The 25,560-nt window shown below is 37.9% G+C and overlaps 1 protein-coding gene across 1 annotated transcript in view; it reads left to right on the forward strand.

Moving 5' to 3' along the window:
- Positions 1-25,560, forward strand: part of LOC149221873 (uncharacterized) — an 85,236-nt gene that overhangs the window by 57,327 nt on the left and 2,349 nt on the right. The window contains exon 3 of the mRNA XM_089385258.1: positions 24,089-25,523. Coding sequence (XP_089241384.1) covers positions 24,089-25,523 — 1,435 coding nt within the window. The remainder of the gene's footprint in view (positions 1-24,088; positions 25,524-25,560) is intronic.

A 25,560-nucleotide genomic window follows, 5' to 3' on the forward strand; every position in this document is an offset into this window, starting at 1 on the left:
ATGACAGTGCTTTAACAGTCCTCTAACAGTCCTTCTAACTGCCTCTAACATTCCTCTAACATTCCTTCTAACAGTGCTCCTTAACTACAGATTGAGGCCTCTAATGACAGCGTCCTAGTGCACATTTACATGTTGTTTGGAGCCACCTTGAGCTGCCTATAGTAGCCTCCTTAATTGTGGCTTAGTTCCCTCCATGGACTATGCATTGACTATGTCTAGGGCACCAACTTGTGACACATAAGATTGCGGTTAGGGCATGCTTGAACTGTCTTCCTTTTGACTGAGTCTAGGGGTAGTTAAGGGCTCCTCTGCCCAGCATGAAAGGATCCTACATCATGCTGCATAGAACCTTCATTTTAGGGTAGCATAGAGGCTTCTAGTGATTGCGGTTAGGTGACATCTCCTTGCTGTGTGGACAAGCCTCCTCTGCTGCATAAACTCCCTTTGGACCTGCAGCTAGGGCATGACATGATCCTCATATCTCAGTGTTTAGAAGTATTTTACTTAGGTCACTTCCTTGCTGTGATATCACCTTCTTCCTTGACTGCGTTAGGGCTTCTGCCTTCATGACTGCGTGTTAGTTAGGGCATCATTAGGCCAACGGTTAGGGCTTCTTCATACTAGCGTTTAGCCTTCTCCATGATAGCGTAGCCTTCTCCATGATAGCGTAGAGCCTTCTCCATGATAACACTAAGGCTTCTTCCATGGTTGCATTAGGCTTCTCCATTAGGGCAATGTTGTCTCTTAGGATCTCTCCTCCCACCAAAACCCAAAGACAAGTGGAGAGGAAGAGATCACAAGAAGATTGTATTTCTAAATGACTAGCAAGCCACCTCTTTTTATACTAAAATGTTGAGCACAAGTGGGGGTAATTTGGTTGCTGGCTGACTTTGACGAATTGTCCCATAACACAAATAAATTCATATCTCCATGAATACATGTCGGAATCGGATGATCTTTAGATCAATCCTACACCTCTTGACGAGAGGAATCCAAGAAAAATATCAGTTGCCATAAATAAGAAGACCCACATGGAGTTTGGCCCTAGTTGCCAATTTTAACAAAAAGCAAGGGACCTCCCTCCGCCTTCTCCTCCTGAAGACAAGAGTGATGATATGGATATTCTAGAAGGTCCTTCTGTGCCTGAATTTGAGAAGGACATCGTTGATGATCCCATGGAGCCTATGGACCCCTTGGATGCTCCTACCAGGGAAAGACCACTTTGGCTCAAAGACACTCTACAAGACGCTGAGAAACATGCTACTGCTCATGGAAATTTCAGGGAAAGCAAGAAACCATGCAGGCACCAAGCATATGTTGTAGCTATGAGCAATATGATTCAAGTTGAACTTAGCACATTTGAAGAAGCCATGAAGGAACAAGTCTGGAAGGATGCCATGGTCGAGGAATACAATTCAATCACGAAGAACGATGTATGGGATATTGTGCTGAGACCGAAGGGAAGATCTGTGGTAACCCCCAAATGGCTCTATAAGGTCAAGCATGGGGCTAATGGAATCATTGAAAAATACAAGGCAAGGTTTGTAGCCCATGGATTCTCTAAAAATGAGGGAGAAGATTGCGATGATATATTTGTTCCTGTGGCCCGATATACAACCATCCGTTCGATAGTAGCCCTTGCTGCAAGTTAGGGATGGACTCTCCATCAAATGGATGTGAAGACCGCCTTGTTACATGGTTTGCTTCAAGAAGAAGTGTATGTTGAACAACCTCTAGGATTTGAAGTTCATGACAAGAAGACCCATGTATGTCGATTAAAGAAATCTCTCTATGGATTGAAGCAAGCCCCCGTACTTGATATGCTTTTATCACCAGTTACTTGATAAAGCTGGGATTCACAAGGAGCAATCCTGATCTAAACTTGTACTTCAAAACAGTATAAGGTATGCCTCTCATTTTGGTATTATATGTTGATGACTTATTCATGACAAGTGCAGACCCTCTCATTTGAGAATGTAAGAGGAAGTTGGCTTCCGAATTTGAGATGAAAGACCTTGGTTTGATGCACTATTTCCTGGGATTAGAAGTATGGCAAAAGCTGAGTGAGATTTTTCTTTCACAAGGAAAATATGTTGTGAAACTTCTAGAGAGATGCATGGTTGAGTGCAAGTCCTTACCTACACTTGTGGAAATGAATTTCAAGAAGCTGTGTGGAGAAGTTGTGGGACCGGACCTAGCAAACCCTTCTGAGTATAGACAACTGGTTGATGCTTTGATGTTTCTTGTGAATACTCACCCTGACATATGTTTTGCAGTTAACACCTTGAGCCAGTACAAGACTGATCCTCACCTTGTATATTGGGTCGCTGCCAAGCACGTATTGAGATATCTACATGGGACTATTAACCTTGGACTGAGATATGCTGCTGGAGACGTTAGATTACATGGATATATAGATGCAGATTGGGCTGGCATTGTTGTCGACCGGAAGAGTACCTTCGGATGTTGTTTTAGTCTGGCATCTACCATGATATTGTGGATGAGTAGGAAGCAAAAATTTGTAGCCCTTAGCACTGTCGAGGCTGAGTATATTGTAGCTAGTTGTGAAGCAATTTGATTGAGGAAGCTCTTTGGAGAGCTATTTGAGCAGAGGTTATGGACACGACAATCATCTATTGCGACAACAAGAGTGGGATTTGTTTGTCAGAGAATCCTGTGTTTCACGACGAGTCTAAGCATATTGAGGTCATATATCATTATATCCGAGACATGGTGCAAAGAGTGTGAAAATTCGGGTAACCCCGAATCCTTTTGCAACGACTGATGTTATTTCTTCTATTTGTTAATTTAATTAAACAAATTATGTGTTGTGTGCTACGACAAATATTGAAACAAACACATTGCAACCTTCATGAAACAAATACTGCGGAAGAAATAAAAACACCGGAAGAAATAGATGCATACACAAAATACACTGTTATTTTTGGACTAAGTCACCGGAAAAACCCAACTCGGGAAATCGGTGTAGCAAGGGTGTTAATATTAAGTAGTAGTGAAAATATGAGTACAAACTATGGATGCTTAAACTAGCAATCCAAACAGAGAAATAACTGGCAATAATAACTAGTGAGAAAAATTTCTCACTCCACAGGCGATCCAACACTGACCTCAGCTTGAATTGAGTTGCTCCTTGCATCCTTACTGCACCAGCCTACGCAGTTATTGCGTCCCACAAGCTCAGAAGTGCGTCTCCTCTCACTATCTCGTTAGTCGTTGTTTGGGAAACTGATACTTTTTGCCTCTGGACCCTCTGCCCAACTTCTGGCACAAAATCTCGACTTCTCCCCAACAAAACGGAAATCTCCCCAAGACGACTTTGCGCTGCCTCTCTGTGGCAATCACTACCTCTCTGTAATGTACTCACTGGAACTGGAAAAGCTTCCCCCTGCCTCACTATCTCTAACCCTCTCTCACTGCTTCAACCTCACAGAATCACTTCCGACAACACACAACTGCTACTCTGGAATTCGGTTTCTCTGCAAAATCGAACTCTGCAAGTGTGTTCTCCAAGGCTCATCGACTTTCTTCTTATAACCCTCTGTTGAGACTTCAACAACCAAGATTTGATCTTAATCTATGGCTAGGATTAACTAGAAGTTGATCTGTGTAAGTTTCTAGAAGATTCACAACATCACTTAATTAATTATGATTAATTAATCATATTCTCTAAGTTTAGGCTTAGGAAATATTTAAAAACCGACTAATAATCTAATTAAGTCATTTCTAGGTGGAATTTCTAGAAACGATTTTTGGGTTTTGGATATCTCATGTATTCTAGCTTCTCCACAAAATTTGGTGGCTAGAACGCATCCGATGCTACAAAAACTAAAAGAGAGGAGTCGTGAGAATCCTCCACATTTCAATAGATGAGTAGATAGCCGACATCCTCAGCAAGGCTTTACTGAAAGGGAAGTTCTTGGTCTTCTGAGAGCAACTTGGACTGATTGAGATGACCATTTAGAATAAGGGTTTGAGATGATCAAGAACACTGAGCAATGCTCTCCCTCCCTGGTTGACCTCTTAGGGTGTGGAATGGAGCTATAGGGCTCTTGGGGATGAGAGACCTCTGACCGACAGGATGTTGAGACCTGGGATCTCCCCCAGTCAGAGTATGCCCCGGTTAGCGTCCTGCTAACTCTGTGGGATATCTTGTCCAATCTAGCCAATGGGTTGAGGGACTTGGGATAGAGTGTGATCCCTACCCCTTGCAGTAGGTGGATCTCACCCAAGTTGGTGGATGCATGTGTTCTACCATCTGACTCTTTAGGGTTAAGATGGATGATTAGGGACAATAGGGTAGAGTGTGATCCTTATCTCTGGTAAGTTGATCTCACCTATTGTTAGGGACTTTGGGATAGAGTGTGATCCCTACACTTGGGGTAGGTTGGTCTCGCCCATTGTCTTTGGATCCGGGTGGTAGTTATGGCTCCCCGATGATGATGATGAGGACGATGATGATGATGATGATGATTCCGGGTGGTAGTGGAGTCTCCCCAATGGTGATAGAGGCAGGGTGGTAGCTAGAGCTCCCTTGCAACATTTTTTCTTCTTTAGATTCAGAATGTTCAGCATGAGATGAGCAGAGATAAGCAGAGATGGTACATGATGACAAGATGACATGATGATCAATGGGAAAATATTGAAAGGTGGAATTCTCCCTTGTTGAGAGGGAGTGTTAAATTATGCAACTAGGGTCAAATTCCATCTTGGACAGCTCATTTGTTGGAGATCATTATTGCATTAAATTCCTCTTTTTCAAGAGGACCAAGATTGACTCAAATCGGACAAGAAGTGTGTTTTTAAATTAAAGTCCATTCATGTGCAAATTGGCAAGGTTGGCTACACCATCATGTAGGCTCATAAAGCCTAATCGACATGTCTTCTCACCCTCATCTCATATAAATACAAGTGACCTTCATCCTGATTTGGCACTTCACCTTCACACCCATATCTTATCTCACCTCTTTCTATTGGTTTGTACAACTCGGAGAAACAAGGATTTTCTCACACATGTGAAGGACAAGGGACTGTTTTTCTGGGCCGAATTACAGAGCTATTGCAGGTCGAATTACAGAGCAGTTGCAGGGCGTCGACTAGCGTTGACCAATCACTTTGACCTATCATTTGACTGCTATTTTTCCACCAAAATTTCGATTTTTGCAGGCCACATATTTTGGTGCCAAAACCAAGATGTTCTGGGCACTTGACCAAGGTTGACTGCTGGGCTGACTGCAGTTTTGACCGCCAATTTGAGCGCCGGGAAAAGAGCAGACTTTGATCATCTGTTTTGGCACTGTTTTGTCTAATCTTTGACCAACTTTAAAGGCCGAATTTGACTGTCCTAGACTGATCTGTTGAAGGGCTGATTTGACCATGAACTATTGACTGGTTAGGTCATTTACTGTTGTTGTTAATTGGGACAGATCTGCACTTGAGTTGACTGTTGTTGACTCTCTTTCTTTTATCTCTGTTTTGGATAGCTGATTGGATATTGGATTTTGAAATTGATATTGGATGATGTACTCTCTGCTGAACATTTGAAGACAATGTAAAAGAAGAAGATTTGCAAGGGTTTTCCCCTTAGTCGGATTTTTCCCTGGTCATTGACCAAATATTGTGTCTCTTGTCTCTTGGCTGTCTTTTATTGAGCATTCGTCTAATTGTTCTATCTTCTATTGCTCTACTGTCGTTGGATAATTGAAGAAGTGAAACTGTTAAAATGGATGCTATTGGATATTGTTGAACTAATAGTTGCAACATAGAACAAATTGATGAAAAATTAACAGTATAAACGTAGGGCAAGGTAGAGGAGACACAGTTATTTTTCATAGAAAATATATTGGTCAGAAGGTGAAGAAACTTAGCGAAGGAAGAGGTAGTGTAAAGGAGAAAGATTAGTTGGCAAGCAGTTTAGCGGTCCAAGATCAAATTTGTAGCAAAGTCTGCACAATCATATGCATTGTTACATGTGGATCTGTATAGTGATACAAACAGGATTGTATTGTAGTTTCTTAGATCTGTTTCTGCAGTTCTCTCTTTTAGGAGGTTGAAAACCTCAATTTCGAGGTGTCCTTGTAAGTTTTGATCTATGTTGCAGGAAGCTTGGCCCTCTTTGCATATTAGCTGTGTTTTCGTTTCGAACTCTGAAACTTGACTGAAACTCGTTTCATTTTGTATTAAATGCATTTTACATGTCGGAAATGTGTTACATACAAACTGAAACATGTTTCAATGTTTGTACAATGCGTTTCCAAATGATATTTGTTTGATTTTGCTCTGATTTAATTGTTACGACTCACATTTTTTATTTTATTGTCTAATCAGAGGTTAATTATGAATTAATGAGACTTCTAGAAACCTCTAAGACTGGAGATTTTTCTTTAAAAAGGGGTTCACTCTCAGTTTGCGCCAAAATGTTGTTAATTAATGGGAATGTTAAATCCCTAAAGTAAACGAAATGTCACATTTACTTAAATGTTTAACATTACCTTTAATTGTTTCAAGATGTTTGAGAGTGTTTCCAACCTTATCGGTCTTCATATGGAGAAGGTAGAATTCCATATCCTATTTAAAATTCAGGAGACTTTCAGGATTATTTTCATTGGAATTTGTAGTTAAGAGCACCAATATTTTTATGTACCTTGATGTTAGTGATATTGCTTCTTGGACTCCTCTGTTACGACCTTATTAAAAATGTACCCTTCAGTCAAACCAAAATCATTGATCAGGCATGTTAGGCTTTTGTAGCATTTTTGAAGCTTGAATTAGGCAATTTCATCAAAATTGGGTGGTGTTGACTGACGTCCTTAGAGGATTGAGGTGGAGGCAAAAGGTGATACTGAGGATGAGGATCCCAATATAAGTGATGGTGGAACATTGCTTGTCATTTAAATGTTCTTGTTCATTTATTCATGATGATTTATTTCCAAGTTTCAATATAATGTGCTATATATATACATCATATTTCTTCATTTCCAAGACCTTAAGACCAAAAAGTCAAAACCTCCTCCAAGCACCAAGTCATCCCTTTAAGAATTTTTTCCAAGCAAGTCAAAGTTTGACCAAGTCAACAAAACTGAAACCTCTTCAAATCTGCCTTCTAGTTTAGATATGCAACTTCGGTCCTTTGGAATTGTAGAAATCCTTCTTTCTGGCTTGTATAAGTGATGGTGGAACATTGCTTGTCATTTAAATGTTCTTGTTCATTTATTCATGATGATTTATTTCCAAGTTTCAATATAATGTGCTATATATATACATCATATTTCTTCATTTCCAAGACCTTAAGACCAAAAAGTCAAAACCTCCTCCAAGCACCAAGTCATCCCTTTAAGAATTTTTTCCAAGCAAGTCAAAGTTTGACCAAGTCAACAAAACTGAAACCTCTTCAAATCTGCCTTCTAGTTTAGATATGCAACTTCGGTCCTTTGGAATTGTAGAAATCCTTCTTTCTGGCTTGTATCAATCTTCCAAGAATTCCTTCCTCAAGCAAGTCAATGTCTCCAAAGTCAACGAGAGTCAAACTAGGTCAAAGTAGAGTTTCAGCCATCCTGCAACTTGGATCTGCAATTCTCGGCCTCCTGCAACTCAGGAGTCAGGACTTGCAATTCTCAGCCTCCCAATAACTGTAGAAACCCTAACCTTCGCACATATGGACATAAATTAGGTCTCCTTTCTTCACTTGGTCTTCTTCCTTGTCCTCTAGCCCTTTTGCTCTTCTTTTCTTCCTTTTCTTTCTTGACATCGAACTCTTCTTGTTGCAAAGAAAATTGTGTGCTAAGGATGTCGAATTTGCAATACATACCAATTTGAGAAGGTCAAATAGCCTCTTCTAGGCCGACTTGTCACTAATAGGGCCGACTTGTGCTAGGAGGCTCATATTATCTTTCTTGACTCAAAGCAATATCTTTTACATGTTACATCTTGCTCAATAGGGTCTTATACAAATGATAGACTCTTTTGACTCAAGAAAAATATTCTTTTGACTTGACAAACCCTAGAAGCATGAAGAACATGCTTGACCTAGTTGATCAATCAAAAGAAGCATGAAACCCATGCTTGAAAATAATAATTTTTCTTTCTTCTTTTGCTTGTTACATAAGATATACAATTATGAAGACCGAAGCTAGTTACATTTTCCAACACATATAGGACTTGGTGGTCTTATTTAAATACTAGTTCCATACTCTACTCTTGTACATGACAAAACCAATGGAAAAGTTGCAATCCTCCCAATCCTGAAATCCAAAAAACTATCAATTTTGTTGGATTTTGAGTGGGATTTAAAATTCTACTTTTGCCATATGAAATCCAGTGAGGTTGGAACCACTCTCGAACATTTTGAAATGATTAGTGATAATGTTAAAAATTCAAGTAAATGGTTCAGAATTTAAGAATTTAACATCACCATTAATTACGTAGCATTAGTAGGGCCCTAGGGTTGAAAATTAGGTCACCTCACTCATAAATTATATTTTTTTAAAAATAATTTTCATTTCGCCCACATGCATTGTTCGATTGTTGATACATGTTGTACAACCAATGAAACGCGTTGTATGAATTCTGAAAACACTTTTCAAGTGCATTTCAACTTTTCCATAGCAGAACACACTTGATACAAGGGGTGCACATTTCTTGCAACTTAGGTCAAGAATGAGGTGAATTTCTTAATTTGCATTGAGCAACAATTCTTGAAATTTCCATAGGAGAGGGGAGAATGAGAGGGAAAGAAATATTACATGCATAAGGGAGAATCACTCGAATATTAAAAAATATCATCTTGAAATTCATACCTATTTGAAGGCAAAAGATAGATGTAAAGTACTAATAATAGGTATGTTGTCGCACAGATTGACACGACAACGCTCAGACCGGGGGCTGTCACTCTGATCCCCGATCTCTCCGTTTAAGCCTGTCTCCCACGGCTAAGGGGGGTAGACCCTGTAGGGAAATGGATGACCAACTGTGAACCAGTTGGATTGGGAGACACGAAGGAACAGGCACTAAATTGATTTGTTAAATAAATAGACCAGTGCCTTATAAAGCTAATGATTAAATGATTAAATGTTGCAGAAATATGAACCATGTAAAACAAACATTTATCATCAAATAACCCGAGCGATGTAAGATATCTAGTGAATTCACAATGCTTTAACGATGATCCAACAATTAAATGCTTTAAACGATCATAAAATTTAGATGCTGAATCAGATACCACTTTCACATAGCTAACTTCAAGATAAACATTAAGTGCGTTTACGGTTTAACTATAGAGAAATGGAAAATAGAGACACCAAAAATGAAATTTTCAAATTTTTTTTTTTGTAAAATTTTTTTCAAAATATTTTTTAATTTTTATATAAATAAAACTGAAGTAAATGAAATTTAGAACTGAATCCTAAAAGAACCTTTTTTATTTTTATTATTTATTTTTTTTGTTATTTTTTTTTAAATTCTAAAATTAATAGATTAGAACATAAGAACTGAAATCTAAATAAGGCCAAAATCTATTCTAAACTAATAAGAAACCTTTTTATTTTTTTAAACTATTTATGATTTTTTAATATTATATATATATATATATTTTTTTTTCTTGTGTGATTTTTATTTTATTTATTTACATGAAAAACAAAATAACTGAGAACCTAAATCTAAATCTAAAATAAGGATTTATTAAATCTAAAATCAAAATTAAGATCTATATATAAAAAAAACTCTTCTTAATATTTTTATTTTTTTTATGAAATAAAAATAAACTTTAAAGAAAATCTAATTTAAAATTCAAACCCTAAGCTAAACAAATCAAAGTTAAAAGCTAAAAAAAGCACATTTATTTTTATTTATTTTTTACTTTTTATTGATTTTTTTTTATTTATTAACAAATAAAACTAAAGCAAAACTAAATTCTAAATAAACTAAACGCAACTAAACTAAAAGAATATATACAATTTAAAAAGGAAAGAAATCAAAAACTACGAGCTACATTAGAAATATAACTCGAATGAAACTTAAATCTAAATCAAACCTATAATCTAGACTAACCAAGCGTATCACTTAATCCAAACTTTCAATCCTAAAATTTTTCCTAAGCCTAAAAAAAGGTAAATCGAAATGATTGATGCTTTACGCTAAACTATCAAATGAAATGAGAAACCTGCGCGTGTTTTTGTTTGTTGTTCATAATGCAGGTTTGTGGATAGGCAAGGAGGGCGATCACCATACACTTGCTGCGTACTATAACTTACTTGCATCACAACTTGAAATGCAAATATACTTCACTGCGTTCACCTGAACCGTTATAAAAATTTCGAACTGAAGAATGCTCTCGGAAATTAGGAATGGAACGACTGGATGGACCTACGTTTTGCAGCCTCCAACACTTTTTAATGACGGAAAGTTATGGCCCTTATATGCGTTTTGATGTACAGGTTTCTTGACTGCGGACAGGATGGTAGCAGCAGCGTGTAAGAAAAAGAAAGGTCACGTAGGTTTGTAGATTGGATAGCCAGGGGATTAAGAAAAACGACTTTGAAATCCTCGGAAAAAAGCTTAAACTCCAGAAACTGATTATTAATGAAACCGACGTGAAATTTTTTCCAAATCTGAAAACCCTTGGACAGCGAGACAACGCAGATAAACCTTGGAAATCTTCAGAAACCCTGCAACCTGGAAGGAAAAATCACCCAAAAATGATATGTGCATAAAACAAAAAAAAACTGAAAACCCTAAACCCAACAACAATTTACAATATTTACAAACTGAAAGCTCTTAAGAAGCCAGATTTATCAATAATCACAGTAATATTATCAGAATTTAATTTTAATGTAAAACGCTTCAGAAAACCCTGCATGCATTCATAAAAAAAATAATTCGAATGATAAGCCCGGGATCAAGAACTGGCTGGGCTCTTTCAGAAAACACAACCCGGGAGTTGGCTGGTTGAGCCGAGAACTTCCCCTAACGCCCGGTAATCTGAACAAAGGATTTCCTGCACAGCTTAAAATCAACCATCAACATAGAAGGAGAAAACAATAGTGAAACCCCGATCAAATGGAGATACCTGCCACTATATTTCAGAATCTAAACTATCATTCAAACCCCAAAGATCAGACAAGACACCTGTGCCTAGATCAATCTTCATTAAGCTATCATTAATGGCTGAAAATAAAATTATGCAGAAAAAGATAGAACAATCTTACAACATTTTCAGAAGAGTAACACCAGCAAGATTTTGAACCCCAAAGTCTTCTTTATTGCACAAAAAATGACTACAAAAGAGCTTTCTTTAGCACCAGACTCTCAGATCCAATCTTATCTCAAATGACCCCTAGCACCCTATTTAAAGGAAAAAATCCCCAACAGCTAGTTCGAGTGATCCACGTCAAAATGATCTCGATTGTCGATGAGGATCAAAATATCTCTTAATCTCATCCGTCGAATTTTTAATGTATTAAAAAATTGAAACTCTGCATTTATTTACTCAAAATATTATTATTTTATTATTTTTAGGTTTTTTACTTTATTTTTTTATTTTATTTATTTTTTTATTTTTTTAATTTTTCAGTAATCTTTTAATTTTTTTTAATTATTTTAATTTATTTTTAAATGGATCTTCGAACTTAGCCTTTGGAAAAATCACCTAGGACCTAGGACTTAGGACTTATGAGGGGATTAAAACATTTTCTAACCCTCAAGACACTTTTCATTATGATTTTTACAACTTTACATCTCAAGGGGGAAAACCCATTTGACATAGACCCTCATAAACCACCCAGTTCTGCGACACAACTATAATCTAGCAGATTAACACACTAGGATTCTCCTAAGATTTTAATGACAATAGCCATTCCGGCTTTGGGGTTAGGCTGAAGGAAAACTCTGCCGATCATGGATCGGTGAGACGAAAAACCTTCCGGAACGTAGATTATCACTTAGAAAATTAGGTCCACCTAGGCAATTTACATACATGACTCATATCTGCTAAGATTATTTACAATTTATACATGCAGATTGGGTTTACAATATAACTTATTCAAGCTGCCGATGATTGTTGAATGACACGGACATGTCGATCAAGCGCTATCCCTTTTGCGAAGAAAAGGGGGGAGTACTGCTATGGGTAGTTGACCGGTAGTGGTCAACAAGGTATAAATGCCATCTAAATGATTCGACCCTGTAGTTGAATAATAGGAAGCAGACAATAAAATACTCAAAATCTCGAAACACATAGAGCTTCCCAAAGGTAAACAAGTTATCAACTCTTCAAAAAATTCTTTTTAGAAGTGTTTGCTTGGAGGAGATAAGAGAAGCTCAATTGCACCTTGGATGCATAATCATTGATAACCTTCAATTTTCTTGATTCCCAAAGTTGATCTAGAGTTTAGAGCTATGTTGGAAGAAACTTGGCCCTCCTTGCATATCAGTCACATTTTTGTATCGAAACGTTGAAGCCACTATGGACAAAGTCCCGATAAAATCGCGATAACATTGGGAACTCGCAATTTTTTTGCCTCACTAATGTTATCGACCGAGTTTTTCATTATTTTTTCAAAAATGAAAAACTCTGGATTTGTCATAAAACTCGGGATAAAATCGGGAGTTATCCAAGAACTAATGAGTGAGGTACCAAACCGTGTATAAGCTAAGAAAAGGCTGATTTTTCCACTAATTTTGCACTCTAAGCTTTGCGATTTGTGCCTGTGGAGAGAGGAGGTGTTTGCCACTACCCAGGAGGAGGAGATTTACGAGTTTTGTGGCGTGGATTTGGAGGGGCTAAGGAACTCAATGACTGATTATTTTATGACATGTATATCACTTGTGATGACGATACACATTTATTATATTTTTTTTTGATATTTTGACTCTTGGGACATAATCAAGACTCAAGATTCAGGACTTGATTCACTGTTAATATTTGATGTAGCATTAGACTTCTTATACATCTTATATATTAGCTTTCTTTTCATATTTATGTGGCAATGCATTTATCTGATGTTGTGGATACTTTAGATGTTATTTTTTTTAAATGATTATTTTTGTACTTTTTAAATATTGCCAAATTTTTGCTGATTTTTTCAAAAACCTTCCGACTCTAACGACTTTTTCGATTGCTAGACCCTTACCGATTTATTCTCGAGGTCGATTTTTTTCACATTGGTTGAAACACGACTGAAATTTGTTTCCCTTTATCTGTCATTTTCATCATTTTACTAAAATTTTAACATTACCATTAATTGTTTTAGGATGTTTGAGAGTGGTTCCAACCTCATCGGACTTCATATGGAGAAAGTATAATTTCATATTCCATTCAAAATTTTGCAGAATTATTGGTTTTCAGATTGGTAGGATTGTAGAATTTTCATTAGATTCTATCATTTCAGAAGATATGGAGTTGACAGTTAATCAAGAGCACTAAGCCCTTTATGTACCTCGATGTTAGGGATATTACTTGTTGGACTCCTCTGTTGTGTCCTTAGCAAAAATGTACCCTTCACTCAAACCAAAATCATTGATTGGGCATGCTAAACTTTTCGTACAATATTTTAAAGATTCGATTAGGTAGTTTCATAAAAAATGGGTGGTGTTGACTGGTGTCCTTAAAGGATTGAGGTAGAGGCAAAAGGTGATACTAGTGATGAAGATCCCAATATAAGTGATTGTGGAACATTGCTTGTCATTTAAATGTTCTTGCTCATTTATTCACAGTGATTTCTTTTCAAATTTCAATATAATGTGCTATATATATATATCATAGTTTTAAAACTAGGTTGGTCTGACTCAGACTTGTCCTTGTTGACCGAGCCATACCCTTGCCTGGGCCGACTTGTTCAATTTTCCGTTTTGGCAGCCGGTCCGTTACCGAACTGGCCCGGACTAGCCGAGCGTGACTTAAACCGGCCGGTCTGGGTGGTGGGAAAAAAAAGGCGGCCTGGGTGGACTTGAAATCAATTTTTTCTTTTGTTTATTTCTTAGCCCTCTAACCCTCTCCTACGCCTAGAAAGGTGACCCAACCCCCTCATATTTCCTCACAACTATCTCATTGGATTTGTGTGAGCATTTTGAGGAGTTTGTGAGCAGTTGGAGTTGGGTTTTGGAGCAACATTGAGGGGGTTCTTGGGCGATCTTTGGAGCAGCATTGAGGAGTTGGTTTTTGGAGTAGCATTGGTTATGTGTTTTTGTTATGATCTCTATATATTACATGTATTGGACAGTGCACTGGCTGCCATTTTGATATAATAGATATATTCATGAGCATACTTTGATTAGGTGTTGTCTTCTCTCTATTATTCTAATGCTTTGAGTTTGGAAACATGAATGAAAATCTTTAAAAATATGATTTTTCATTAAAAATTAAATATTTAATGTACTTTTTACAAAGACTGAGTCATTGGAATCAACTAGTCCGAGTCGATACCGAGTTGGAGTTGACCCTTGGCCAGTTCCGAGTTCGAGTTCCTGTCTCCAAATTTCCATGTTTCCCCATTTCCAAATTTTTTGGGGGTCACATTTCCAATCCATTTCCATTTCCAGTTTGAAAATGTGTACCCGTTCCCTTGTGTCATGCTACTTAGGTTTAGACTAAATCCATGGAACATTCTAACAAATCAACTATGTACCATAGTAATCTGTGAGATTAATCTGACATAGTGAGATCCTGTAACAAATTTGAATAATGACAAATTACTATCTCATATTGAGCTGTTGCACAAGGGGGAGTTTATGTGAAAAATGACAACAATTTTAAACGATCAAATTGAAATTGAAGTGTAGGTTAGAGAAATGTTGCAGGAAGCGTTCCCCCCCCGGTTCTAAGGCCCGAAGCACGTCCCGTACGGATTCGTACATGAAGCGTCCTCGGAAGCGCGCTTCCGCCTGTTTTGGACGCTTCCTGGAAATTTCTGAAGCTTTCCTTCGAAGCGCGCTTCGTACGACGCTTCAGCCGTACAAAGCGTGGTGCTTCGGAGGGTGAATCGTATAGTTCTAGTACGATTCCGTACAAGCTTCCGGAAAAAGCGCTGCGCGGTCTAAAAAAATCAAAATTTTATTTTTGGTTGTTGTTTTGATTTGGTGAGTTTGCTTGTTGGGGGTGGGTCCACCTTGGGTTAGGGTGAGGAATGAAGGAAAAAAAAAAAAAAAATATAAATATAGCAGATGCTCCCTCATGGTAATGTTAAATTCTTAAAGTAAAAGTGCATAACTAAAATTATTAACATTTTAACATTGCCATGAAATGACTCAGGATGTTTGAGAGTGGTTCCAGCCTCATTGGACTTCATATGGAGAAAATAGAATTTCATATCCTATTCAAAATTCAGTAGACTTAACAGTTTTCAAGAATTCAGGATCAATGGGATTGTGGCATTTCATTAGATTATATCAAGTATGAAGATATGCGATTAGCATTTAATCAAGAGCACCAAGCCCTATATGTACCCTAGAGTTGGTGTTAATTGTTGAACTCCTTTGTCACGCCCTTAGTAAAAAATTACCTTTCAATCAATTGAAAATCATCGATCAAGCATGTTAAGCTTTTTCTACCATATTTAAGTCTTGAATTAGGTAGTTTGATCAAAGTTGGGCAATGTTGACTAATATCCCTAGACAATCGAGGTAGAGGCAAAGGCTAGACAAGAGGAGAAGAATCTAGATTCTAGATGGTTGATGCTAAAATAATTAATCATTAATGTACAATGGATGCTATATCTATTTTGATTTATGCAAAAATATGCATGTTTTCATGTCTTCTACAACCAATGTTTTTAAAACCGGAACCAGTGATCGGACCGGTCCACCTAATGAACCGGTTTACCAACCGGAACCGGTCTAACCGGGACTGGTTTGGTCTAAACGAACCGGTTTTAGAAAAATACATTAAATAATTATTTTTTAATGAAAAAAACTATTTTTAAGATTTAAAACCATGATTCCAAGCCAATAAAGACAAAATATGCAAAGATTGCTCATTTATATACCATGTAAAGGTGAATATATCAAAATGGCACCAAGTGCAATACATATCATCGACAAAATACATAAGCAATGAGGCACAAGTACAGATACACAAATATGGCACAAGTTTGTGCATTAGTCCATTTACTGCCTGAAGCACAATTTCTAAAACAGTCATCTTCAGTCAGACTTTCAACGCACAAATCACTGGTAGCCACATTTGTTTCATTGTTATAAAGTCCTTTTCCTTATGGTCTCTGTGTCATTCAAAGGCATGTCATTACTGTTATACATTCATCAAAGCATAAAGATTAGTGCATATTTCAACTCTGGTACAACCTTCAGTACTATGAATTACATGTATAGTGCTTATGGGTAGATGTATCGTTCTAATAAACAGGTTTTTCCACATAATACTACTACAGGTAATCTCTGAGCATTTAATCATGCATTACTTAGTCAACAGAGGCACATCCATCAATATACCAAAGTTATTGTAAATTTGTAATTTAACTTTAAATCTTCCACAGGTAGTTTGATGCTCCCAGCAGCCGATATAGGGAAAAATGTTCTTCAGATCTCTTGCCGGTCCCTGTGTCATTGATGAAAATTGCTATAGTTTGAAGGTTTCAAGGGCTTCAAACTTCTTCAATTCAGACATACTGGTTGTAGGCATATAGCTAGGGCTCCGTCCATTTCTCATATACTTAAATACCTTGCACAGTGATGAAGATCACAGGTACTATGAGCTGTTTAAGCTGATGCAAAACCAGTCAGAAATCCACTTTTTTCAAGTTATGGTGGGCATGCCTAAAACCGGCCGGTTTAGGACGGAACCGGCCGGTTTGATACAAACCGGCCGGTTCCGTCCTAAACCGGCCGGTTTTCACCGGTTAGGGCCAAAAATTGGAGAAACGGCCTTCCAAACCAGGTTTTTTGGCCGGTTCGGACCGGCCAGCTTGCTAACCGGCCGGTTTGACCGGTAACCGGTTTTTGAAAACGGTTTTTAAAAAGTGTCTACAACTAATTTGGTATTTGGGATGTTTGTTTTGAGTATAAATCAAATATATATATATATATATATATATATATATGGCAGACGCTTCGCTTCCTAGATTTTTGGAAAATGACGCTTCCGTGTCCCCCCTTCCAAAAATCGTCCCCGCTTCGTGCAACATTGGGTCAGAGACCATACTCCTAAAATAGATATTTTCCAAGAAAATAACTTGATGTAAAAATGCCTGCTGTCTGGAAGTTTTTCTATTTAGTATTTTTTTGAATTTACTCTAATGATGTCAGGCTGGAAACTCAACTGGATATTCAGCAGGACTGGCTTTAATTGAGTTGGTGAGCCTTGTGTGTGAAATGCTGTTCCTGCACTTTTTAAATTTTTAGGTATATCTGTTCTACTATGGTACTCCCAACCAGTCAAATGCTGCAAGTCAGCATAATCCTGGCATTTATCTAAATCAGCTCAACATGATATGGTGTTTGGTGGATGCACCTTGATAGCATATTCTGAAGAGTAAAAGCCCACTAGTCAAGACTCAAAACCTTTCTACGCTTTGAGAGAAATCATGGTCTTCCCATAAAGGTGTTGGCCAAGCAGACGTGTGATTTCTGAATCTTCATTCTTAAATAAAATAGACTTTCAGTAATCTATTGAATTTTGGATTTTCTAGTTATCTGGTGTTTCAACTGAAAAGATTATCTTCTTCTAAATTGCAAAGCTTTCACACAGCTAAATGGATTGTGGATTCTTGTTCCAGTGTTATTCCGGCAGGACACTGGTGGTTCTATTTCATTCTTCCAAGCTAAGAATGAGGGGTTCCTTGTCCATCTGCAGTGATTCTTTCCGGATGGAACTTTTGCTGAGGTATGCACTGGCTGATAGAGCTAAACCAGTGAAATGCTGTGGGTGTCACTGACCCTGTGCTTATCTAAATCATTTTGACATGGCTTGGTGCTTGGTGGATGCACCTCATTAGCATACTTTGAACAGTAAGAGCCCACTAGTCAAAGATCTCCATGCCTTGAGAGATAGCAGGCTATACTCGTAAGGTTGTTAGCCAAAGGAGAACTATTATGTTGCACAGGGAACCGTCTCCGCCAAAATTCATGGTGTTTCCTTTGTCTCGATGATCTAGGTACTTTTGGAACTCGTTGGAAACTTCCCCAATTGGCTGGGGACTCCATCGGGGACTTGGGGAGGGGCCGTCCCTCGAAAACTCGGGGACTTTTCGGGAGACTTGAGGACGTCCCCCGATATCATGCACATTAAACTTTTTTTTTTTTTAAACCTAGGTTCTAAACTTTAAAGTCAAAAAATTAAAAAACAAAATTATAAGGTAAATAGATGGGATGGTAATACTCTTTGTGCTCTGTAAATAATAGTGATTCTGAATGATTATGATATACATTACACTGATGACAGGTCCTGCAAGGTTGTTAATTTCTAGACTCTTAATTTGGGATTTATTTAATTGACTTGTTCATGTTTACAGTTTTATTAAATTTTACTTTTAGTATTTAAAGTTTAGCTGCTACTAAAATTTTGAAATGATTCATCATGCATCATAGAATGATTATGTAGACAGTAGTAGATTGTAGCAGATTAGTAGTACTTCTTAAGTTCTTGACAATGGGAAATGATGACACGATTTGTTTTTGTGATGTGCAATGATGATTAGATAGTATTTTATTTTGTAATTTGAAATTTCAAAATTAGTAATAGTTTTAATGTTTATATTTTAATCTATCATTCATGTTTATGCTGAATTACTAAATTTTATTTTAATTTTAATTTTTTATTAAATATAATAATTAGTTGCTGCACTTTCCGTCCCCTGAAAATTTGGGGGTGCGCTCTAGCCATCCCGGAAACCCGTCCCCCCCGTCCCCCGTCCCCACATTCAGTGCAACATAGGAGAACTATTATTTGCGAATCTTAATTGTTAAATCAAATTACTGACTAGTGATCTGTAGGAATTTTAATTTAACAATTCTCTGATGTTTCTACTGGAAAGATTCTCTTCTTCCACATTACAGTGCTTGAACAGCTAAAAATTGGGTGGATTCCTGCTCCATTATTATTCTGGAAGGACAATAGTGATGTTTTTTCACACTTTGAAAGCTGATAATGGAGGGTTCTTTGTTTACTGTGGTTCTTTTAGGATGGAAATTATACAAAGGTACGCACCTGCTTATAGAGCCCAATTAATGAAATGTTGTGGGTCTAGCTGTTCCCATTATTTAAATCATCTCAACATGATATGGTTTTGATGGATGCACTTCAATAGCATACTCTGAACAGCAAAAGTCGACTATTGAAATCTCTTCATGCATTGAGAGAAAATAGACTCTACCCCATAAGGGTGTCAGCCAAAGCCGACTGCTACTCAAGTCTCTTCATGCCTTGAGAGAAAGCAGATTGTCCCCATAAGAGTGTCAGCCAAAGAAGAACTATAACTTCTGAATCTTAGTTCTTAAAAGTTAAAATCAAATGACAGATCTCCAGTGATCTGTTGAAATTTGGATTTTCTATTTTTCTGATTTTTCAACAGGAACGATTCTCTTCTTCCACCTTGCCATGCTTGTGCAGCTAAAGGGAAGATGGATCCTTTTTCCAGTATTATTCTGGAAGCACAATAGTGATGCTACTTCACAGTTTATAGGTAATAATGCGGTGTTGCACATATTGTGATAATATTGGAATTATCACTATATTATTGCCGAACTGCCCCTTGCTGAGATTATTGCCTTAATTTATTGCTATATTTTCCATACTTTGAATTTATTGTGATAATTTCAGTAATTATTGCGAGGCTATGGAAATTATCACCCTGCTGCTCATTTCAGCGAATTAAAAGCTCCAGGTTGGGTCTTTCGGGGTCATTTTGGGTTTTTATATTGCTGAGGTTGAGCTTTGAGGGGAGAAGATGCCTAGTGATCAATTTTCAATCAGCAAACAAGGGGAAAACCATAGTTTTATTTGCTATTAGCTGAGCATTTGTGGAGTGGAGATCTACTCCCATATATCATATCCGTATTTCCAGGTATGTAAAAAAAAATTGCCTTGATTTTCTTTGTTTTTCAAGATCTAGAATAGGGTATGCAATGTTCATTAGATGTACCTCTTTTTTCCCTCTTTGAATGGAGGATTTAATACTTATGTAGCTTAGGGTATTTTAATTCGAGCGTTTTTCATGTTTTTTCAATTTTGTGGATTTGTATTGTATTTCGAATTTCCCCTCATTTTTTTGTCCCATAGGTTTACAATTGAATTAGTGCTCTAGATTCTAGAGTCTTCACATTTCAAGAATCAAAATGCCAAAGCCATTGGATCCAATGTGGGAGTATGGTCTACCCTATGAGGGTCATAATAGAATGAGGTTGAATTGCAAGTTATGTGGTATGGAAATGTTTGGTGGAATCAACTGTTTGAAATACCACCTTGCCAGAATACTAGGGAATGAAGTGGATCTTTGCCCAACATCCACCCTAGAAATTATCCATATTGCAAACCAATCCATTTTTCAAATGCATAAGAAGAGAGATCAAAAGGAAGAAGCGGTGCTTGAGCTTGTAAATAGGTCTGCAAGCTTCTTAGGAGTGGGGGAAAGCTAATCCTTGGGCCCACATTCTACAATTCCTAGCCCCTAAGTGTCCTCACCTTTCTTTGTGCTAAGATTTGTGCCTAGGGGGCACCCTTGTACAATCGAAGGAGAAGACACTGGAAAAATTGTGGTGAAATGCTTTCTATGGAGTGACATACCATTCAACATTGCCAAGAACAACCCATTCTACCATTCCATGTTTGAAGTTGTTGCCATTGTTGGTTTGGGCTACAAGGGCCCTTCTTATAATGACTTGAGAGGGCATCTCCTTCAAGGGGAAAAGGCTGATTGCACAAGGAGATTAGCTGAGTTGAAAGGATCATAGGAGATCATAGGATGCCATGTTAGATGGTTAGATAGATGGTAAGGCTAGGTCCATTCTAAATTTATTGGTTAATTGTCCCAGGAGGACAATGTTTATCAAATCTATTGATGCATCTGCATATGTTAAAGATGCACAATTATTATGTGAGTTATTGGATAACTTCATCCAAGGGATAGGTCTGAAATATGTTGTGCAAGTCATTACAAACAATGTTGCTAACTATTGTTGCTGGCAAGTTGCTCATGGAGAGGTATCAAAGCCTATATTGGACTCCTTGTGTTGCCCATGCATTGGTTTGATGCTGGAGGACATGGGAAAAATTCCTTGGATCACAAAAATTGTTGAGTCGGCTACGAGTGTTACAAAATATGTTTACAATCATACGTTTATCCTAACCGCATGAGACAGTTCACAGGGGGCAAGGAGTTGGTCTGTCTTGTCATCACATGTTTCACAACTAGCTTCATTTCTCATCAATCTCTCCACAATTCAATGTTGGAGTTGTGGAGGATGGTTTCTCTCAAAAGACTGGAACACTTGTGTCTATAGCACTAAAGTGGATGGGTAAGCCATAGCTTGACTTGTGAGACACAATCAAAGTTTTTGGATGGGAGTGGAGGAGGTGTGTGCTATTAGTGAACCGTTAGTAAAGGTTCTTTGCTTGGTTTATGGTGAGAAGCCTGCAATGTGCTTACTTGTATGAGGCCATGGATAGGGCTGAGGAAGCTCTCCACTGGGTCTATGGGGACAAGGGGGAAGATGGATTCACTAGACAGGATGAGATATGGGGTGTTATTGATGAGCGATGGAACAACACTCTTTATTGTTCAATTCATGTAGCATGGCTCTACCTCAACCTTGCATTCTCTTATGCATGTGGATTTAAGCTTGATGCAAAGGTTATGGATGGATTTTACCAATGTATTCAAAGGATGGTGTTGACATCGTTGAATCTAATGAGATTTCCAAACAAATTCAGATATATAAGTTGAGTTATGGGATATTTGGGTATGATATGGCCTAAGTTGCACGAAACACCGAAACGTTTTGGAGTTTCCAAAATGGGTATGTTTAGAAACGTCACCTCCCAAAAATGCAAATTTCGATCGAACGTTGATTGAAACACCATATATGTTTATATATATAAAAGGAAATTTATAAATAAGTGAATAACACATTATCTTGCAAGAAAAAAGGGAATAATACCTATAGATGACAATTTAGAAGGAAAACCAAGTCTATATTAACTCTCATAGATGATTACATAATGGTCGAGTTTCGGTCGAGTTTTGGAGTTTCAGGTATGGGTACGTCTCGAAACATCTGGTTCCTAGAAGTTTTATGCAACATAGGATATGGCTATCCACGACAGGATTACTAGGATGCCAGGTAAGCCACAAGTAAAATTTATTTCGATTTTCAAACTTTCAAATTTCATTGTGTTTCCTTTCTATTTATTAATCTATTTGACATTTGTTACTTAATCGAAAATTGAAATAAAAATCATTGTCTTTCCTTGGAAATATGAAACCTTTCCATATATTAGCTATAGATGTTTGGTGGGTAAACTATGGTGGAAGAGTCCCAAATTTGCAAAAACTTGCCTTTTGGGTGCTAAGTCAAACTCGTAGCTCTTTAGGGTGTGAGCACAATTGGAGTGTCTTTGAAATGATACACTCCAAGAAGTGCAACAAAGTAGAAATTTTCAAATTTAAATTTTTGGTTTTTTTATAAGTTCATTAATTTAATCTTAAGGCATATGTCCATGGGGCATCATCCTCTAATCACAAAATGCCTCTTATGCAACTTAGATGTCCATTGCCTCAATGACATGGTCTATGTTTAATACAATCTTAGGTTATGGCTCAGACAAATAAACAAAGTCCTCGATTCAGATGCCATTTCATTGGAGGCACTTGACACCATGAGTCCATAGAGGGTGGAGACTGAGAGGTCTATCATGAAGGAGGAGGAGGAGGAGGAGGAGGAGGAGTGGGATGTGCTCTACTTGTAGGAGCAGGGGGGAGGATGTTGAAAGGGTTCCGCAACCAATGCCGCCATGGCTACCTCCACAGAGACTGCCAACTAGGAGAAGAGGTGAAAGACATCCCGCTTCATCTTCCACCTTCTCCCCAAGAGTTTCACCTTCCACCTCAGGCTCATCACGTCCACCTACAACTTCTAGAAGAGGAATGAGACCAGTGACCTTTCCTCGTAAAAGGGGTAGAAGGAATCATTGATATAAGTCACAGGACACGTCCCTCAGGGTCTTGTGTCCCGTATTTCATGTGTCGGACATTAAATGTGCCCTAAAACATGTCGAAAACGTTTTTTTCCGTGTCCTCCAAATGAGATAGTGTTTTGGATGTGGTGAAAACGTGATCTAACAATTTTGGCTCTTAGGACACGTGTCCCACGAAAAGTGACATTTAAAACCTGTGACATGGTTTATTTTTGGGTTTTTTTGTCATTGTTCGCCACCGAAATTGAATTTGCTGTGCAGTGTGAGGAATTCTGCCAGATTCGGGTGCAGTGCTCGCAACTTCACATTGAGACTGGAGTTCACAACTTCACATTGAGACTGCAGTTCACAAGTTCTTTTAAATTTCTAGTTTTATTTTATCAATCATGATATTTCTAATTTTCTAGTTAGTAGTTTCCCTCGTGTCCTGTTTATGGGGTCTTCGTGTCTCGTGTCGAATACTCGTATTTATGTGTCTTACGTCTCTCATGTCCTCGTGTCATGTGACTTAGGTGACATTGTGTTTGTTTGATGTTGATGTTGCTTTAAAAGTTCAAAAATTTGGAAAAAAATGATTATTTTTGTATTTTTTAAGTTTCTTGATAATTTCCAATAACTTCCCTGGTATTGCTGATAATTTAAAATTTGGACCTCCGGCGATAAATTGCCGATAATGATAAATGTAACATTGTAATACTGGAGGGTTCATTGCCTACAATGGTTCTTTCATGATGGAGCTTCAAGTTCTTAATGTAGACAGAAATTGAGAGAAGACTGATTTTGAGTGATTACGGCATGTTTTTAGTGTCTGAATTATACTTAAGTTGTTTATGCTGTCCTGTTATTGCTTCCGCTCTGTTTTTTGATTGAGAACTTAAATAGGTGTTGCATTAAGGTCTTCTATCCAGTTATTCACAGCTTTGCCATTTATTGCAGGCATTAAAGATGCTAGTGACAAACGGATATTAGTTGATATGCTATTCTGGGCGGTGGACAATTCTGCACCAGCAAATTATTTGCTTATATCTGGTGATCGTGACTTTGCTAATGCTCTCCATCAGCTCAGCATGAGGAGATATAACATTCTTCTAGCTCACCCCACTCTGAACATTCCTCCTTCCCTCTCTGGTGCTGCAACAATTATCTGGCTCTGGACAAGCCTTGCAAAGGGTGAGGAGGTTATGCCAATTATTAAGGATAACAAACAACTAGTTAAAAAATCTGATTCTAATTTCTTGACCAATGGTGTACGGCAAGGATCCTTGGATATGAAGAGCGCTATGTCAGAGTTAAAAGTTTCACTTAACAATAATAATGGTGGTGGATCTTTGCCAGATGCACGACCTTTACAATCATTAGAAAGCAATGATAATAATAGGCAAGATTCATGTAATGATCCAAAATACAACACTTGCATGTCTAAAACTGGACCTAAGTCACTTGTAAAGCTAAGTTCAGCTCCACCTCAGACAAATTTTACACCTGGAGCAAACAATCTTCCAGCTAAGCTAAGCACCGATTATAATGTCAAGCGTAGTCGCTCTCTCCACACAAAAGCTAGTTGCCCCCCTCAGATGATGCCCAGCTATCCCCCCCAGGCGAGGCCTAACTACCCTCCCCCAGTACGGCCTCACTATCTTCCCCCAGTAAGGCCTCACTACCCTCCCCAAGTGAGGCCTAACTACCCTCCCCAAGTGAGGCCTAACTACCCTCCCCAAGTCATTTCTAATTTTCATATGGAACATCATGCTAGAAATAGACAAAACTTTCCCGTTGAATTGAGAGCTAATATGCCTAATTTTGAGAAAATTGGTATTTCTTCCGATTCACAACATAGTCCCAATATTCAATCTGGGAATTCTTGTTTGCTTCGTGTCTCACAATTCCTTCCTTCAGAACAAACATCCCAACCTCTAGGGAGTTTCGAGGCAAATAATCCAACTCAAACAGAAACTTCTAGGGATGCAATACACACACCCCCATCTAGTTTGCCACCAGCTCAATCTCCGGGACCAGATATATCTCATAGGGTTCATCTGAGGATTCTTTCTCTGGCCATGGAAACATTGAAGCAAAATATGATGGCACCAACAGAACAAAATCTTGAAGACTGCATTTGGTATGGCAAGATGCTTCATATTCCTAATTTCAATCTTCGAGAGAGCTTGGATAAAGCTGTTGAACTAAAAGATATAGTAGTGATGAGGACAGGAGGCGGTTTTAAAATATATCTTCCTCCTGACTCAGTTATTTGGCAGTGTGTTGATCCTCTTAGCATGCATGATAAGTATCCTAAGGAACTTTGGGATGAGCTCTTCAATTTCCTATGTAGCCATGAAGGATGTGAGGCTATGATTCAATCCAAAAGCAGGTCAGGGTTATTCTGCTCTTGTTATTTTGCAAATATT

This window comes from Pinus tabuliformis, chromosome Q (genome assembly GCF_031772625.1).
Source record: "Pinus tabuliformis cultivar Carrire ecotype Pingquan chromosome Q, CPIR1, whole genome shotgun sequence".
NCBI lineage: Eukaryota > Viridiplantae > Streptophyta > Pinopsida > Pinales > Pinaceae > Pinus > Pinus tabuliformis.